The sequence below is a fragment of the Hippoglossus stenolepis genome, chromosome 10 (assembly GCF_022539355.2).
Source record: "Hippoglossus stenolepis isolate QCI-W04-F060 chromosome 10, HSTE1.2, whole genome shotgun sequence".
In the NCBI taxonomy this organism is placed as follows: Eukaryota; Metazoa; Chordata; class Actinopteri; order Pleuronectiformes; family Pleuronectidae; genus Hippoglossus; species Hippoglossus stenolepis.
The window spans coordinates 12,953,644-12,971,987 of NC_061492.1; the positions used below are offsets into that span (position 1 = coordinate 12,953,644).

At 42.9% G+C, this 18,344-nt stretch overlaps 1 protein-coding gene across 2 annotated transcripts in view; it reads right to left on the bottom strand.

Annotated features, from left to right (window-relative positions):
- LOC118116433 (fibroblast growth factor receptor-like 1) overlaps nucleotides 1-17,102 on the bottom strand; it is a 30,821-nt gene extending 13,719 nt beyond the window's left edge. For both annotated transcript variants that reach the window (XM_035168121.2, XM_035168119.2), the window contains exons 1-2: nucleotides 16,791-17,102; nucleotides 15,674-15,769 (exon numbers count right to left, since the gene is read on the bottom strand). In XM_035168121.2, coding sequence (XP_035024012.1) covers nucleotides 15,674-15,758 — 85 coding nt within the window. In that variant the 5' untranslated portion in view covers nucleotides 15,759-15,769; nucleotides 16,791-17,102. The remainder of the gene's footprint in view (nucleotides 1-15,673; nucleotides 15,770-16,790) is intronic.
- Between the last annotated feature and the right edge of the window lie 1,242 nt (nucleotides 17,103-18,344).

Consider the following 18,344-nt stretch of genomic DNA (forward strand, 5'->3'; position numbering starts at 1 on the left):
ACTGTAAAATCTCTGCTGAGTTGTTAGCAGAGCATTCAACACTTTTTGTGGATAATCTTCAAGATTTTGTGCTCTAACTGTTTTAGCCTTGTGCTGGCTGTACCCTTACATTTAATTTACATATTAAACTTACAATATGTAACTTCGGCCGCGAGGGGGTCTCTTAATTGAAACAATAACGAGTCTAGTTGGATGATGTCGTGAAGCAGTGTGGAATCATGGGAGTTGCTGTCTTCAACACCTTTTGCCGATTAAAATCTAAATCAACCTGACGGAACTCTTTACTCATGTTATACAGCAAACAGCTATAGAATAATCGTGATCCATTACAAGTGACCAATACAAACAGTGGAGGGGGGGGGAAGCTGACTGGCAAACTGGCTAGCAATGTGTTTTTCTTTTGTCATAGTTTGTTTGCGTCGGAAGTTATAGCAGAGACGGGCAAAGTCACAGGTACAGAGGAATTGACGCAATTAAAAGGCGACCAAAATGTAATTTCCCATTACCTTAAATGAAATTGGAGATTTCTCTGGGTTTGAACATTGTTGGTGACATTTTGGATAATGTAAGTACACAAGTCAACAAAATATATAGAATAGTTCTAGTTGTTTTTAGACTATATCTTTACAGCTCTAAGTAAGAACACATGTAAAAATGGTATATTCACATCTAACTAAATTTTACCAAAGTAATAAAACAAAATTACCAAAATGGCTAACTTTTCTTTTAATTGTGATAAGGCTCTATGTGATCTTGAACTTGTGCTCCACAGGACGACTCCACCTCCTAAGTTTTTTTGGCTTAATAAACTATAAAAGCTTTGGCTGAGGCTCCAGGCACCAGGAATGTGCAACAAATGATTTCCTCCCTCCATCTCCGCCCCTTAAAAAAAACGTTTGAAGTCCTTTCGAAAAACAAGACATGAAGAGGTGCTGAAATCAAGGACATCATCTGAATAACTTAATAAGTATTTGTGCTGTGTGCATGACCACCATCCTTTCTTCAACAGGGACTCTCCTCCTCCTCCTCCTCCTCCTCCTCCTCCTAACTCTCTCAAGGACAGGTTCCCTTAACCTTGGAGTTGAAAGCTCTGAAGTCACACAGAGGCCCTTCTGTAGCAAATCCAAATCTGAGAAAAGGGGAATTATTTGCCTTATCTGCTTGATTGTAAGATACATAGTTCAACAAGTGTGAAATGCAACATGTGATCACGCCATACTGGGGGTGAAATGTACTGTGGCTGCTCTTTTTCTTCTGAGGCTAACTCTCAATTACCATAAGTGAGTTCCTCTGCGGAGGCTGTGATGAATGGGAATGTGCCAGATTTATGACAAACTGCTGAGCATTTCACAGTGTTTATTCAAATTGTTAGAATTGTTAGCTGGTCTGTAAATGGAAAATGATACACACGACCATATGGGCTTTCCCGTGTTGCAGCGGTGGTAAAGCGCTCCTTATTATAGCCGAGCCCCATGTGTGAATGGAATCTTTCATAGCTCAGGAAGAGGAGGAGGGCGCCTGGCGACTCACAGAATTAGCACTGTTTTTCTTTGCTCAATTTGGTGAAGGATTATTTTAAGAGAAAGGGGCACATTCAATAAGAGGCATTCTTATGATTCAGACTAAATATAGTCGTTTCTGCGAATCTTTATGAGCCGGGAAATTAACTGTTGATCTGACGTCCAGGCATCCGTGGAGGGAAATATGTTAGGAAATGTCAGAATGCAAATGAAACACAGAAACGCAGAAAGAAAAAATAAGCCCACAAAAGCTGCCAGGGTTGAGCAATGATCAGATGTGCTGGCACCTCTCTCTTTATTTTCTCTTTTACAAAACACCTGTGGATTTGTAATGATGTGTACACGCATTTTTCCTGCCATACAAAGGGCTCTGGTTTTTTTAGTCTTTGCAAACATGTCAATAAAGGGGCTGTCTTGGCTGCTGACAGATGCTCCAGCAGCGAACACCTGGAACTTAACCAACCACAATGAGAATAACGTGATAATGCACGCAACACCGTCTGCCCGATACAGCACACGGTAATTCAAACAACACTGTAAACATCTTCTAATAAAAAGGATTTGGGCCTTAATCTCCAGCCAACTGCAAGAATTTCGTGTGCATCAAAAGGCTTTTGCACGCTGCCAGACTGTAGTGATTCATTACTTAGATAAACACTGATCCAAGTGAATATGCAGTATTTACATAAAGGATAAGAAGCAGAGCGACAGATAGAAGCTGGAGAATGCTTCCTCCTACTCAGCAGCACTGTGTTAGTTCAGCAGACCGTACAAGAGCCGACAGACCTGTAACGTAACGGTGAAAGGTTTAATGGAGCCCATTGCTTGGAGGGAAATATTCCCTTAAAATCTCAGGAACAGTTGTATAATAAAAATCTTCAAAATGGATGGCGGGGGGAAAAAAGTAGCCAATAAGGAAGAGTTCAAGGAACATGAGATACCAAAAAAAAAATTCATGAAAGCGAAGAAACCAAATCCAGAGTCGGTGACTTCACTTGAGACTCGAGGGGTTGGGCGAAAGCGAAAGGTGAGGCCGACACTACAGCTCAGGGAGTGTGTGAAAGGCCAGAGCTTCTGTTCAGACCATGAGGCTGCGCTTAGCTATACATTTCACAAGCAGAGATAAAAATCTGCATAAAACGGTCAGAGGGAGTGGGGGGTTGCCATCTTGGCAATTCAAGAAAGGAGGCAAGTTGAAGTGAGGGAGGGAGGGAGGGGAGGTAGTGACAGGGTGAAAGGGGACGGGATGTGTGGAGTGGTGGTGCTCTGACAGCAGCGGGGCAGCGGAGGGTGAAGGACGCCGTCTTTTCTTACCCCTCCAGACGTCCTGCCCAGCAAATTCACCCATTGTGGTAATCAATACCAGTTATTTTCCCCTCTCGCCTTTCCAATCAATAGATAAGAGCGGAGTAAGACCAGCCAGGACAATGGCTCTTTCTTCATTACCATCTGATGTGGGCTGAATAGCAACTTCTTTGGTGGTGGGAATGGTACAGGAGGAGCTATTGGGTGACATGAGGGACTAGAGGAACAGCAGGGGGGGGCTGGAATAAAAAGAAAAGAGTCAAAGAGGATAAGATGCTCCAGTCCATCTATCTGATCAGAGTTGAATCACTGGAACAACATCGCCGCTTGTTTACTGTGAAGCCGCATCTGCTTCCTTCGCGATTGGCTCCAGAGCAACAGACTCTTGCCGACCCCTCATCAAAAGAACAGGAAAGAAACGGAGAGAAATTACTCCAGCGTCATAAAGCTTCTGGAAACATCTCCATCACGCGGCCTGCCCTTAACAGGCCCTACTGTGGAGCCTTTGAACTCTGAGCTGCTACATTTTATTAAACCTGACTGCTTTCTCCCTGCCTCAGCTGCCTCTGTCAGAGAGAAGAAGCGTGTGTGAGTGTGTGTGAACCCCTAACTTCTGTCATCTGCCATCATAGTGCAACAAAAATCCAGGTTATAATAAATCATTTATGTGTTTAAACTGTGTACAGATAGGATTTTTATGAACACTAGTCATCATTTTAACATCTCACAACCTTAAACGAGTACCTCAACAAAAAAAATACTTGACATTGTGAATACCATATGTTATGTAAGTGTGGCCATTGCAATGCTATTTCCTAGACAAAACCGATCATGAGACATGATATGTCAGGATCCCGGCTGCTTACTAACTTAGTTCCGGGGAGAAGTCCTGCCTTGTGTGATTTATTACAGAATATATACTTTGATCATGTGAAAGGCCTCTTTTAATTCAGGTTCAGGGCTTTCCATGAGGCATCTGTACTTTTCCATATGTCTACAAGCGTGGAAAAGTATGGAGTCTTCCTTATGGAAAGTCCTTCACCTGAATTAATAGAGGCCATTCATATAACGGTCTTTGAGTGGCTGTTTTGTCTTATAACTGGATACTGTATACACGGTGCAGTGGAACACTTCATAGCCTGCTTTTCCAGTGTGTTACCTGCCCGACCACAGCACAGAAAGTGGTAGTTTTCTTTTGAAAGTAGTTTTAATACTTATTTATTATTCATATTATTATTAATAATAGAAAAATACTCTTTGACAGGTATAAAGAGTATTTTTCTCCCTGCTAAAGATACAACTTTACTGTACTATTATATATTCAATATTTTTCTTATTCTTTTGAGCCATAGGTCTTGCTGTCTGAAAAATACTGAAAATCACTGAGCCACACTGCACGACACGATCTCCCATTACCTTGAACATGAGCACTGGTTTATTGCACCATCCAATCCTGCTAGCAAATCAAAAGTGTATCTGATTATTCATCTTAAAATAGTCACCAGCACATCCAGTTTAAATGGCATTCACTAAAGACTATACAGTGCTCAGCTGTTTTGAGAAATAATTAATCATATATTTGAAAAAAAAATATGTATAAGATCTGTTGGTTTTACTGTTTTTGTGGGATTTATTAAACAATAGCCAAACAAGCGGTGTATTGATTTCACCCCTCTGTGTGTGTGTGTGTGTGTGTGTGTGTGTGTGTGTGTGTGTGTGTGTGTGTGTGGTTGGTGGGATTATTACTTGGAGGTGGGGTATCTCCAGATGATTAACTTTTGGAGCTGATCGGTCAAACGTCAAGCTGAAGGTCAAGATCAACAAAAATATGGTCTGAAAAACACTTTTTCCAAAATATCTCAGGCAGTGGAGCTATAGAGACAATCTCAAGCTTATATTCATCAGAAAATTATTTTACATCATGTGACAACATATAATAAGTGACATCATGCAGAGGTCGCAATGAAATCTGAGAATGATGTCATGCATAGTTCCAAAAATATTTGTTCTGCATCCTGTAGGACTATAGCTTATATAGATTGAAAAAATATATCAATATCATATGGTGTTATTATATCATTATATATGCTATTTATAAGTATGTATTATGTAGTGTATGTGTATGCAAGTGTATGCAATAACTTTTAACAATAAGATTAGAGATAACCAATCATTCGTCATCATTCGGTAATGTTATCAGTTTCATTTCAAATGTATCAATAAGCCAACACAGGTCAATCTGTTGTTGTTTCCTTTTTAATGATAAACACAAGACTAATTTTCGGGGAGAAACGTGCTAATTCAGAGGCACAACTTGTCATGCGATTGAGAGTCAGTAATTCACTGGTCTCGCCCTGTCATATAAAGAGCACACAGTGAGTGGCACTCTAGTCGCTTTATCTCACTCCATTAGGCTAAGGCCTGGTGCACACACAGGGGCTGAGTGTGTGCTTAGGGCCACTTATCAGGGAAGAGGCACCAGGAGGGAGGCCGGGAGGAGAGAGAAAGGCCAGATAGAGTGACAGACAGAGACAGAGACACAGAAAGAGGGGTCAGAGGAGGGGAGAGAAAGAAATTGAAGCCAAGGAGAGAGAAGTAGGGTGAGAGTTAAAGAGAGGAGAGTTGATTTAGAGAGTGGCGGGGAGCAGAGGCTAAGATGGCAGAGAGGCCTCCTTTAACACACAGCTCATAAGGAGAGGAGGGCTGCATGGGGGAGTGAAGGGGGATTAGGTGGGCCCAGGCGGCAGTAACCAGGAATCCCAACAATCTCACACCCCACTCCCTGGCCCAGGCTCAGCCTCGGCCATATGACACACACTCAAACAGACCTTTCTGTCTGCAATACAGAGCAGGGCACCAACAAGCACCTGTTTATTACTGTCAGTCTGATATGTTTGGAGATGGACCAAAGCACTTGGCACTGATCAGGGCATTGTGAGAATACTCACACATGTTTGGCTGCTCTGGACCATCTGTGTATTGTCTTTTTATTCTCTTTCACACACACTCATTAATGCACACAGACAAAGCAATTTAAGACAACAAAATGTCTCATTATGATCACCCACCTGCCTTGAATATGCCTTTAAAAACCTCATGACTCACAGTTCGTATTTAACAACATGGTTCAGACCCCAGTATAAATTTGAGGTTTTTCGAGATGAAAAACAGAAAAGGAAAAACCCCACATTATTGATCTTTTAAGGATGCTCTGATCCAACACCTTGGATTGAAATAGGTGCAGATATTGCCCGTATCAAGTGGGGTGGATATCGGCTATGATCAATCAAATTTGATTTTTGATGTGACTAATCCTCTGCAGTTTCTTCTTCAGCGTCGTTATTAGAATTCCTCACGTTGTCTTACAAAAACAATAATTACAGAGAGCTATAGACAAAGAGGTTTACAGATTTTACATGTGGGCAAAACAAGGCAAATCAGCTGAGTTTTAGTATAATGTAGGACTGTTGCTCCACTGGTCTCATACCTTCAGTTCGGGATGAATCAGTTGATTCTTTTACATAAAATTATGTCAATTCTTTCTGACTCTTGGCTTTCTCTCATTAACAGTTTGGCTTGTAAAAATAAGCAGAAACAATCTCAGAAAGAAAACTCGCTCTGTGGTTGAACTGCTCATGCATCATATCCGCAATCCCCCATAAACTGAGATAAGGTTCCCGAATACACATTGACCAAAAAGGTTGAGAAGCACTGCTCTAATCGTTTCTTTTTTACATGAATTAGTTCAAAATTTTGAATTAATACAAAATCATTCAAATACAGGAAAGCCGGACAGAGAGAGAGAGAGAGAGATGAAATGATATCCAAGTTTCAGTAGAAACATTTTCTTTTAAGGATTACTCTACAAACTGCTTTTGTTGCTATAAGAAAGATGTTCAAATGTTAAATTGAGTTGAGTAACACCAGCAGCAATGCAAACATTTTCCTTTTTAAGAAATTTGTTCTTAAATTAGAAATAAACGTATCAAACAATAAAGTATAAATTCAAGCAACCACTTGATGCCAGCGTTCGTATTTGACCATTTTGAATTTTAAATACATTTTATTTGGTATAGAAAAGTTTTGGCTCTAAGTCCCGTTAGCTGGAAACCACGGCTCCACAGCACGATGCTGGACAATAAACTCGAAAGGCTGTTACCTCCTCCTCATAACAAAACCTCTGTTTTGTTGTTTCGTGGCCTCCATCAGTCAACAGTGAGGTGCATCCTGTCACTCCCTGCACGCTACCTCCTCCTCTTCAACCTTCCTGCATTCCACAGTGGGAAAAAACTAAATCCAATCTGTTGTGTGCAATTGACACAGTCGGAGTCCAGCCTGGAGGTGCTGAATGAGATGCAGATGTCTTACTAAGGCGAGTCACTTTGCTCAGTGTTGGCCTAGTGTTATTCTGACTGGCAGAGAGGCACAGACGCAGTAAACAGACCGTTTGAGACAGACATGCTGTCACCACCGGACCAATGTGTGTGTCTCCTGTGTGTGTTGTGGTCACATCTGTGTGATGATGATGATGATGATGATGATGATGATGAATGATGATGATGATGATGATGATGACGATGACGATGATGATGATGAAGATGGCCGAGCCTGGCGCTGAGTGTCCTTCGAGGAACCCTACACCAACATGCAGTCTGAGGTATCAGCCAGTCCCCATGACACTGGGAAGCGCTTTACACCAGCGCCTTTGTCAACATGGTCTTTTCAGGAGGGGGCCAATGACAGACTGTGATGTAGCAGGAGTGTTCGGGCAGAATGGAGCGATTCACAGAGGAACAGGCGGGCGGGAGTGGCGAGGAGAGGAGCGGGTGAGGAAAAGAGAAAGGCGGGTGACACAGAGACGAGACAGAGCGGGGAGAAGGGGGGAGAGGAGAGGCGAGACAGACGGACGGAGGGGAGGGAGGAACTGGCAAAGCTCTCACTGACAGCAATGGGGCCTCTTGACAATCCAGGAATATTGTCTGAAATCAATCTGTCATCATGGAGCTGTTGAGCTTGTCATTACAATGTGGTACTCGCCCTTTCACAGTGACAATTTGTTCAGTGCTTTCCCAGTTCACCTTACTACTCGGCTGTACAAAGGTCACTGCCCTCTATCCTCGTCTGTCTGCCAGTCTGACGGTCTCTTTCTTTGTTAATGAACTGTCCACACAGAGCCACACAGTCCTTTATCAAGTTGACCTGCACAATGGGTTATGACGATGGCTGACGACCAGAGGAGATGTCCTGCACCAAGGATTTCTGTTACATTACTGAATCTTCATATTTCGTACCATCAACTTAACATGAACCAGTCTGCCCAGTCAGAGAGACAAGGAAGATGCAGTGGACTGAACGCTACAGTGAACCACTTTGACCACTTGAGGTATAAAGTAGTTTTACAAGACAGGACAGGTCAGGGCTAGCTGACATCAGTAGCTATCTCTGCAATACATCTTTGACACAAGGTCAAAACCTCCTGTTGATATTCTAATTAAAGTTTGAATGTTTTAAACTAAATTATCTCCCCATGAATGAAAGAATTCATGGTAAGCCATCTAATTGTTGGTGGGATGCAGTATTTTAATTAAAAAAATATCACCCTGTGTGTGGTTGCACTAGAGCAAAAGTCAGATGCTCACAAGTCAGTAAGATCCACCCAGTGGAGGATATGAATGTCTGCACCAACTTTCTATTAGTTAGACATGTCGCTGTAAATTAAAACGTGCAAGCCTGCTGTCCGAAAAGTGGTAGAATCAACAAAATAGAACCAACGGTCTGGAAACCAATTTTGGTGCCAAAACATCAATTCGATAGATGTCAAGATATTTTACTGAAGAAGTGAAAACTACGAGCTGGTAGAGCATTAGTCAGCGAAGACGTTCAAATTGAATCCTCATGGGATCATAAAGGCCTGCAGCAAATTCCACGGCAATCCATCCAACAGTTGTTAAGACATTTTGCTGCAAACTACAAATGTTTTACCTCATGGTGGCGCTACAGTAAAAAGTCACAGGATCAACACATTTTCTGGAAACTGTGAATGTCCCTGTACAATTTTATGGAAACCCATCACATGCTTTTTGTAACATTTCCATCTGGAACAAAGTGTTGAACTAACAAACCAGCCAAACCGACGAGCCAACACTCTCATCTCTGGAGTCTATTCATTAATCTAAACATCGACAAAAAGCAGAGCCAGTTAAGCCATTTGTCAATGGAGGCACAGAATAACTATGAATGTATGGAGAAGTGCCCCAATCTGCCAAGACTTAAACTCCAGGCTGGAGGCTGTTCCAAGGCTCAAACTCACATCTCTGAGCATGAGGAAATCAAATCAGTTTCACTGCATGGTGCAGAATTCCAGTCTGGAATAGTAGTAGCCCTGCTATAAAATATGACAAATTGTACTTTTTGCTCCTGAAATGATTTTTCCTCCCGTGTCCCATTCCACTGTTCGAGTCAAAGCGGGGACACATTTTTCCATTCATTACAGAAGCAATGGGTCCCCTGAATGAAAAACCCGGGCCTCTTTGCCTCCTCACCTCTGCTTCCAGCCTCGAGAGACTGCTGCTGTGGGCAACAGGAGCAAACAAATTCCATCATGACAGCCAATACGCTTGCAATGAAAACTCCTGTTTTGACGTCCTGTGACAAGCGATTGCTCCAACCAGACTCTTTATAACATCAGTCAATGGGGACAATGCAGCGAGAATTTCTGGGTTCGCTCGCAAGGAGAATGAAAAACAAAGTGGAAGTGAAAAAGCCACAAAGCCATGTGGGGTCTCATTCAAGCCCATCGGAGGTGAACTGAAAGGAGGTGGGGGTGAAACTGAAAGAAGTGTCCGGGGGGCGTGTGTGTCAAAAGCAGTGGAGGCCTCATTCAGAGCTCGTTATCCAGCCATTCCCTGGCTCAGTGTGTATGAGTGTGTGTGTGTATACTAATTTTTGTTACCTCTTTAGGACCTTTTCCAGCATAAACACTGACCTTGACAGGACCAGTACACCTCATGGGGGCCAAAGCCCGGTCCTGATGAGGCAAGACGTCATGTCTGAGGTCCTGGTTCAGGACAGTTAGGTTAAGGTTCAGGTTATGTGTGTGTGTGTGTGTGTGTGTGTGTGTGTGTGTGTGTGTGTGTGTGTGTGTGTGTGTGTGTGTGTGTGTGTGTGTGTGTGTGTGTGTGTGTGTGTGTGTGTGTGTGTGTGTGTGTGTGTGTGTGCGCGTGTGAGGAGGAGGTAGCAGAAAAACAAAGATGGACAAGACTTTCATAATGAGGCGTCTGGTGTCGGGTTGTAAAGATGACGAACACCCGACTGCTTCCTAAAATCATAAACAGAGGAACAACAATGAAAGACTTGATGGCACGGTGATATAACAAAATAAGAGAGGAACCTTATCCTGAAAAGATACGCAACAGGTATCTCCTTCCTGTCTGATTAGGTATTCTGATATGTCAGAGAGAGGCGCTAGCAGCACAGACACAAGCAGGCTGTGGCAAGTACAGCAAACAAGCACATACAGTACGATGGGCCAGATAATGTTTCTGTGCTTTAAATCAGCCTTTTATTCACTAACATCATAACGACAACGGCTGGACTTGTCAAAACCTGCTCAGTCCGAGAAACATCCTGAGGGCCACCATCATGTTAATACAGTACGCTGCAGATACTGTATATTTTTGGAAACGGCAAAAGGTTGTCCTGGCACATGGTTTCCTGTTTTTGTACAAGGGGCCTCAACACTACTGAGAGAAGATGCAACACGGAGCCAGTGCCAGAGGAAACATATAGAGGAGGAGGGAGAAGAAAAGGAGAGAGGAGGAAAAGTTTTGGTTTCTGCACCCCCTGCCTGCTGCTGCTTTACGGCCCCAATCATAAATCTACAAGTTAAAATCTACAGTTAAACCAAAACGGCTTCTCCCGTTGAGGGGTGAATGAGGGGAGCAATTGGATTCTCATCATTTCACTTTCTAAGGTGACTGAGTGAACAGCTGTGGAGCACAAAACGAACAAGTGGAGGAGAAGGAAGAGGAGGAGGAGGGAGGAGGGTCTCTCTCTTGACTTGGCTCCTCAAAAGAAAAACAGAAAACAGAGTGGGACTGGAGAAATGAAGGAGGCTTTGAAACTGGGGTTGCGCAAGACAAACATTTCCCACTGTGGGGCTGAAATGTTATTGTAAGGTCACTTGTAAGGTTCCAGCGAGGCGGACCCTCACCCCCACCTACAGGCTCGCTTGCAGTCGCTCGGGCCACTCTCATTCTGGCCAAGGGTGTAACACAGCAGCCTGAAGTGTGGAGTCTAAACTGTGTCCAGATTAATCAGACGCTTATTTAATACAGAGTAGATGCCAATTTAAAAAAAATCCCTTATCAACATAGCTGGTTTCAGACATGCACCGAACTCTGGTTGGTTTCTGTAATTTTTTAAAGGGCCTGTATTTGAGAATGCAAATGTTTGGGTAAGTTTCTGCAGATATTTCCTGAAACATTTTTTCTGCCAGGCGCCCCTTAGTGAAATGTCTAGAAAATGTCAGCGAGAACCCATGTGAGAATACAGCAGGGACATAACATTTTTTACACGAGACAAATATCCGAGGATGAAAAATAGGTGCAATACCCGTAGAAGACGTAGAAGGTGATGTTGTTTATGTCGTCAAAAAGATGTGATTTCCGCAGTGGAATATATACGTAATGACTTGCCTCCTGTGTGCTCTACTCAGATGCCACCTCTCACCTGAATGTTCCAGAAGCTGTTGAGAACCACTAAATCTCCTGCTGTGTTCTTCATATGTGAAAGGCAAAAACGTGCGGACCCAATTTTCTGGACATTTTCCGGAATTCACGCCTGAAAACGGCTTATGTCTGGTAAATCGAGGGAAGTCGAACCAGGGAAGAGGAAAAAAGGTTGATTATTATTTGAATGGTGACAATCTGACCCCCTTAGTGGGCGCTTTGTAAATTGCTCCATGGGTTTCATGAAAGTTAACAGGAGCAAAAGGAATTCTATTTAACCAAACCCAAATCCATTCAGCCAGCAGGAAGAGTGTGTGTGGTCTGAAAACACTCCCGGAGCCAACTGCCCAAACAAACTAATCAGCATTGTACACACAGAGACCCTCCTATGATTCAATGGGATTTACTTAAAACATTTAAACAAAAGGAGAAAATGAAATTCTCCTCATGCGCCCCGGGGCATTAGCATACAGCTGAGAGTGAGGAATACTGAGAGCGGACAATGCCTTGTTGAAATTACACATGAATGCTAATTGAAGTGGCCATTAAAGTCAGTCAATGAGGGGAGGGTTGCTCACAGGGATTATATGACCCCGCTAAAGCAAACACCAACTGACCTCCATTATGACTACTTATCACAGCTACAGCCCTTTCCTTTCTTTCCCTGCGAGGGGTGAAGTCTGACACATTCCTCTCCCCGAATGTTTCCTCCTGTACTGACAGGGTCGGCAGTGTGTGCTGATAGATGGGGAACATGTATTGCTGTAGTGGTGGTAACATTATTTCCGTGATCGAAACAGAGGGATCATGGCAGGAGGAATAGTATTTCCACCTGGTGCAGCGGGGAGGGAGGTGGAATAGCGGTTGGTGTACATCGGAGGTTTTCCAAATTGCCCCATGCTCCTTGCATGTCTCATTATCACGACTTTTCTCAGGGTAATTTCAGCCTGCTTAATAAAACACATGCACATATAGCCAGGCGCATGAAAGAGCGCTCATTCACTCTCGTAACTTCTTCTCACGCACCTCTAAATGGCCAGCGCCTCAGTAAAGCGAGTCCCCCGTCTGCTGCAAGGGATGAGGAGTGTTTAAAATAAATTACTGCTGCCCTGTCCAAGCTGGGGGACCACCACACGTAATAATCCATCCATTGTTCTCCACCAATGGACCCAGACTCTGTATACGGGGGCCACGGAGAGCCCAGAAAGGCTGGGTGGGAGTAAAGGTCAGCTCATGCCTTGTTTTAACGACAGCACATTAACTTAACTCACTTCCTTCAGCTTTACACTGGTCATAAATGGGAGGAAACGCAAAGAGAAGCAGGGGACAAGAAGGGGGACATGTGTGAGAAGGGTGGCAGTGGGTGCTGGTTGTCTGGTTTGATAAACGCAGGAGGTTGGAGGTGTCGGACAGTCGCACTGATTGGAGTTGAGGCAGAAGTTGAAGGATGTTTGACTTCCCTTGAGTTCTGCTGATTGTGGGCAGAAAAACTAAATGTAACACGAACCTGATTTTATTTCGAAGATCTAAATGGAGCATTAAAATGGGAGTTGAGAGAGGGCTTTAAAAAATACGCTACTCAGCAGTAAAGACAAGCTTTTTTCGCCACAGTCTTACTAGCTTGGCGTACGAGCCAGAAACCCATTGTTACACCTTCTTACTATGCAGGAGCTATTTAAAAAATACAAGGACTTTGGGGCATTTGGTTACTGAGAAACCAGCCTCATTATGGTTTAAGGAAATGGAATACTGTTGAGGAGCCAAATGGCCTTGTGATTTTAAGAGCCCTTGGCCTGCAGTTTATCTCATAGTACCTTCTTATTATGAGACCATGATGTAACTCTCTTATAAAATGTATATTTTCCAAACGGGGCTGCAGAGCATTCAGCGAGCTCTAAACTTCACCAGATGTCTCCAGAGGTGAAACAAACATGTGCCGAGTTAAAAATACGGCAGATTTGTGCACATGCATCAAAAGACACAATTGTTTCGGATGCCTCTACAAAGTGCATCCAATCACGACCATTCAGTGTGCGCGTTTGTGTGTGTTCATTGTTCGATTGTTCTGGTGCATAACAGAGACACCTGGTGCCTCTCTGTTTCTCCCAGGGTGCATTTCTGGAGATCCATATGCCCAGGCTGCCACATTCCTCGGCTAGTGGAGCCCAGCGGTCCCCAGGCCTGTCACCACATTATAGGCTCTGCTGGGACACATCAGTGAGCACCTCCTCCAGCTGCTGGGGGTGGCAGAGCAACAGAGGGGGAGGAAAGAAGTCGCTGGGCTGGAGGAAGTGCAGGGTTCCTAAAGTGGGGGGGTCGTACAAAATGATTCTTGCTTGGCAAGTCGCAAAATCGTAGCAGTGAGGAGAGGGAGGGTCGTGTGTGTGTGTGTGTGTGTGTGTGTGTGTGTGTGGTGTGAGGGCAGGGGGTCCTGGGTCAGGTGTCGCCTGATGATTGACAGCAACAGGCTTAAATTCGTTCGCCCAAACTTACTGTTTTCTCAGTTGTATTGTCTGAAGTGTTAAGATAACGGCAGTAAACTCACACTTTAAACACTCAAACCAAAGAAATTCTGGTCCTTAAAATGTAATTTACATTTGTCAAAGATGTCATCATCCACTGTTAAATTTAACAGGAACATTTTACAGCTTTACTTCACTTCTCTATAAAAGCACAAGTTTTGAGTCAGAACCCCGACTGTATTTCACAGGATGTCAGAGTCAAACATTGGCGTTTGGACTGTAACAGTGAACTTACTGTATCACTGCCTCTGCTGAAGGAGAGCTGTGGGATATTTACACTTCACAGACTGTCAAACATCATTCAGAATCATCTCCCTCGAACCGTCAATGCCAACTATATTACTGTTGATGTGTCTGTCAGTCTGCACATCTGCAACCACTTCCAGGGAAATTATGAACAACCGGCTGTAAATTCTTCCTTCTGTCTGACACAAAAATCAGTTCAGAGCCATCGGACCTCCACTCGCCATCGTCCCATCAGATTCCCCTTCGGGTTTCTCCTTCACTGACATCTGTTAATCTGTAAACATACAAAATTGCCTGTCTAATCTTATTTAGCCCTCACGTCTTGTTTACTTTTGGTTTAGTCGTGCCGTGAAGGCACGGCTGCCATGCTGTGAATGAGGCATTGTCTACAGACCCACAGATCTTATCTCCCCCTGTAAACCGCCGCCAACCGCCCACCACCACCCTCTTGCCTCCGCTACCTCAGGCCTGTATGGCCACATGCAGGTATTGTACCAATCAGACGCCACTTGAATTCACTTCCACACTGAGCTGGAGAGTAGCGCTATGGAGCCTGCGTGTTTTGCCAGTGCGAGGTCTTTCGGGGAAACGTGTCTGGCTTTCACATTTCTCTCATTAAAGTCGAGTGTCGTTTTCAAGTTGTGCCTCGGTCTTTCACTCATGCCACTGGATTGCATCAGACACTGTTCAGTAGCCAGTGATGGAGGGAGAAATCATAGAAATCTCCTCGACAGTGATTCATGACCTGTTGACAAGCTCACTGCAAATTGTCTTTAAAAAGCAAAGTATTGACACTGGCACAATCGACAGTCCAGTGAAGTGTGGTCAGACTGAGGTCTCCCACTCTGCACTCAAGTGTTTTGATCATGAACACACACAGGCTGATCTGAGGCAGTTCCTTGGCCAGTCGCTGGAGAGCTGGACTCTAACACTGACTTGTGTTCTTTCACCCCGGGAAGCTGATGGACGATGTTTGTTTGGTTTAGCTGTAGTGAATGTGCACACACACATTCTCTCTCTCTCTCTCTCTCTCTCACACACACACACACACACACACATGGAGCCATTGACTGAAACACATACAAACTGTGGGTAGGGGTAGGCTTGCCCTCTCTCACTCCCCTCCTCGTGTTGATTTTGGGCTCTGTTTAGAGATTTTTTTTTTTACGTTTTACTTTTCCGTCTCTTACTCCTTGGTGAGAAAACTTTAAGAGGCAACTGAGGCTGTCTTCATGCTCACAAGAAACCAGCCAGTCAACATGACTTCTAATAAACTAGGAGGCTGGTGTCACCTTCCAGGTTGAAGACCTTGAATCACAATAAGAAAGAAAGTTTGTAAAGCAGCTCTCACCTCTTGCGCAGTCTGTGAGTAAAACAGCCTCAAAGATGAACAGCACAATCTTCAGGACGTCCATGCTGTGCAAAGACAACTTCATGCTCCCTGAATCTGAAAGACACAAGGTGAAAGTCACACAGTGAATATAGAGCAAGTCCGATCCATTGAGAAAATAGATGAAGATTTTGAAAAGGAGAGAATATTTGAGCCATTTCTTTGAGTTTTAAAAATAATACTTGCTTACAAAATGCCTGACTGGTAACAGTATGTTATATAAGTAATATAATTGTCTATAAGAGCTTTTATGAAGCTGTTTGTAAGTAACTGGTAAGTTTTTCCGGCTGGATAAAGTTTTTTTTCCTATATTTGACCTTAGTGGTTCCCAAACTAGACTCCTGGGACACAAAAATCTGAAGAGTCAAAAATTAAGTAGGTTTAATGTCAATATTACAAAAATATAACATATAAATTCAAATTTAAATCATAAATAGTAACCAGTCATATTCAGACTCAGGTCTGGGGTCTGTCTGGGACTTTGCATTGGAGGTTTTAAGACTATTTTAAGGGTCTTTGTAAGAAAATAAAAAAAGTCCTGGTTTAAGGAAAAACACAGTTGTGTGTGTAGGCGGATTTTCAGATAGTTCCCAAACTAGACTCCTGGGACACTTTGGAAATTGTGAAAAAGAAAACTAAAGGGTCTAAAATTAAGCCCAAATGAAGAAGGTTTAATGTAAATATTACAAACACAATAACTATAAATTTAGATTGAATTCATAGACAATAGTTTTGCTCTGTTACAGGATGTGTGATAGATTTCTCTCTGTAACCAGCCACAGGTCTGGGGTCTGTCTGAGAGTTTACATTGGGGTGGGGGGGGTTTAAGACTATTTTAAGGGTCTTTGTAGAAAAATGAAGGTTTAAGTAAAAACACAGACATGCGTGTATTAGCCTGAATATTCAGTTAGCTAGCTAAAGTGTTGAATAGCAAAGTGCACATGTTTTACACTTTACCTCGACTGTACTTACAGTAACGTGACAGAAGTTAGTGCTGCTCACTTGTAGCTCGAGCAAACGTGCGAATGAACAGGTTCGAGTTGTTTATAATGTCGATATAAGCGCGGGGCTGACATACCTGCACAGTGAATGAACGAAGTCAACCTCGTATTAGCCTCCTGGCAGACAAGCTTTCAGCTGGAGTTGAGTCCATGAATCAGAAGTGACAGTGTCGACTCCTCGGCCGCAGCTAACGGACCCGCCGCGCGCTCCTCTCCGGCGCAAGACGGATTTAAATGTCGAGTGAAAACCGGAAGTGGCCGCAAATCACAGCGAAACCGCCATGTGTTCAATTTATTTGACAAAAACAAACAACTGCGGCAGGTCCACGCTGGTGCTGTAGTCCGCTGCGTCCACTCAGTGACTTTTCCCAGTGCGCACTCAGCGGAGGAGGGTTGTCCGTCCCAGCGCGGAGGCCGCGGACCAATCAGGGGCCGCGCAGCCCGGACACGTTTAACTCTTTCTGTCTCTCTCTCTCTCTCTCTCACGCGCACGCTGACCTCTTCATCACAGACTTCATCTCAACACCGACAGTGCACGAGGGAACAGACAACAGCTGGTCAGTGTTAGAGAGAACACCACTGCAGAACTGTACGGCTCTATCACAGGGAGGATACTACATACTGATGTTCTGCTTTGGATGAAGAGTCAAAACTTTTTAAACAGAAGTATAAGTTATTATTACCTCGCAAACTCAAATCCACTCATCACTCTTATAAAATGTAGTTTACTTGATTGTTTATTTTCCCATTACTTGTGTTTCTTTTTATTCTTTCCTTTTACTATTAATAATAATACATTTGAAAGTAGAAAAGTATTTTTAAGTTATTAACTTACAGTTGTGCATCGCAAACTCAAATCCACTCATTACTCTTATAACATGTACTTTTGATTGTTCTTTTCCCCATTACGTATGTGTCTTTTCTTTTGCTATTAACAATAATATATTTAAAAGTCGAAAAGTATGTTTAAGTTATTATTAACTTACAGTTGTGCTTCACAGACTCAAATCCACTCATTACTCTTATAAAATGTACTTTTACTTCATTGTTCTTTTCCCTACTTGTGTCTGTTGTTCTTTTCTTTTGCTATTAATGATAAAAATTTAAAAGTAAAAAAGTATGTTCGAGTTAACTTACACTTTTGCATCGCAGACTCAAATCCACTCATTATTCTTATAAAATGTACTTTTACTTAGTTGTTTTCTGCTATTACTTATGATTCTTAATCCTTTCCTTTTGCTGTTAATTACCATTAACTTAATCAGAAATTTCATTTCACCTTTTGCCATTTCTAGACACCCAAGCACACCTTACAATACATCACATAAACACATAAATAATTAAAGTAAAACCAAACGTTCAAATCTGAGGACGAGATACAAACCCCTATGCAACATAGTGAAGCAAGGCTAATATCAGGTTAAGAGGCAAAGACACCAGCAGTACATCACATGTGAACACAACACTGACCAACAGTTAAACCACAGGTGAAAATCTGACCAGTGAGGGATAGATGAATAATAAATGATGTTGTATTATTTTTATTTGATGTCTTTCATTTTAGATTATGTATTACATCATTAGCTGTCGTTGATTTTAAATGCTATTGTATTATTTTGCCTGTTGTTTTG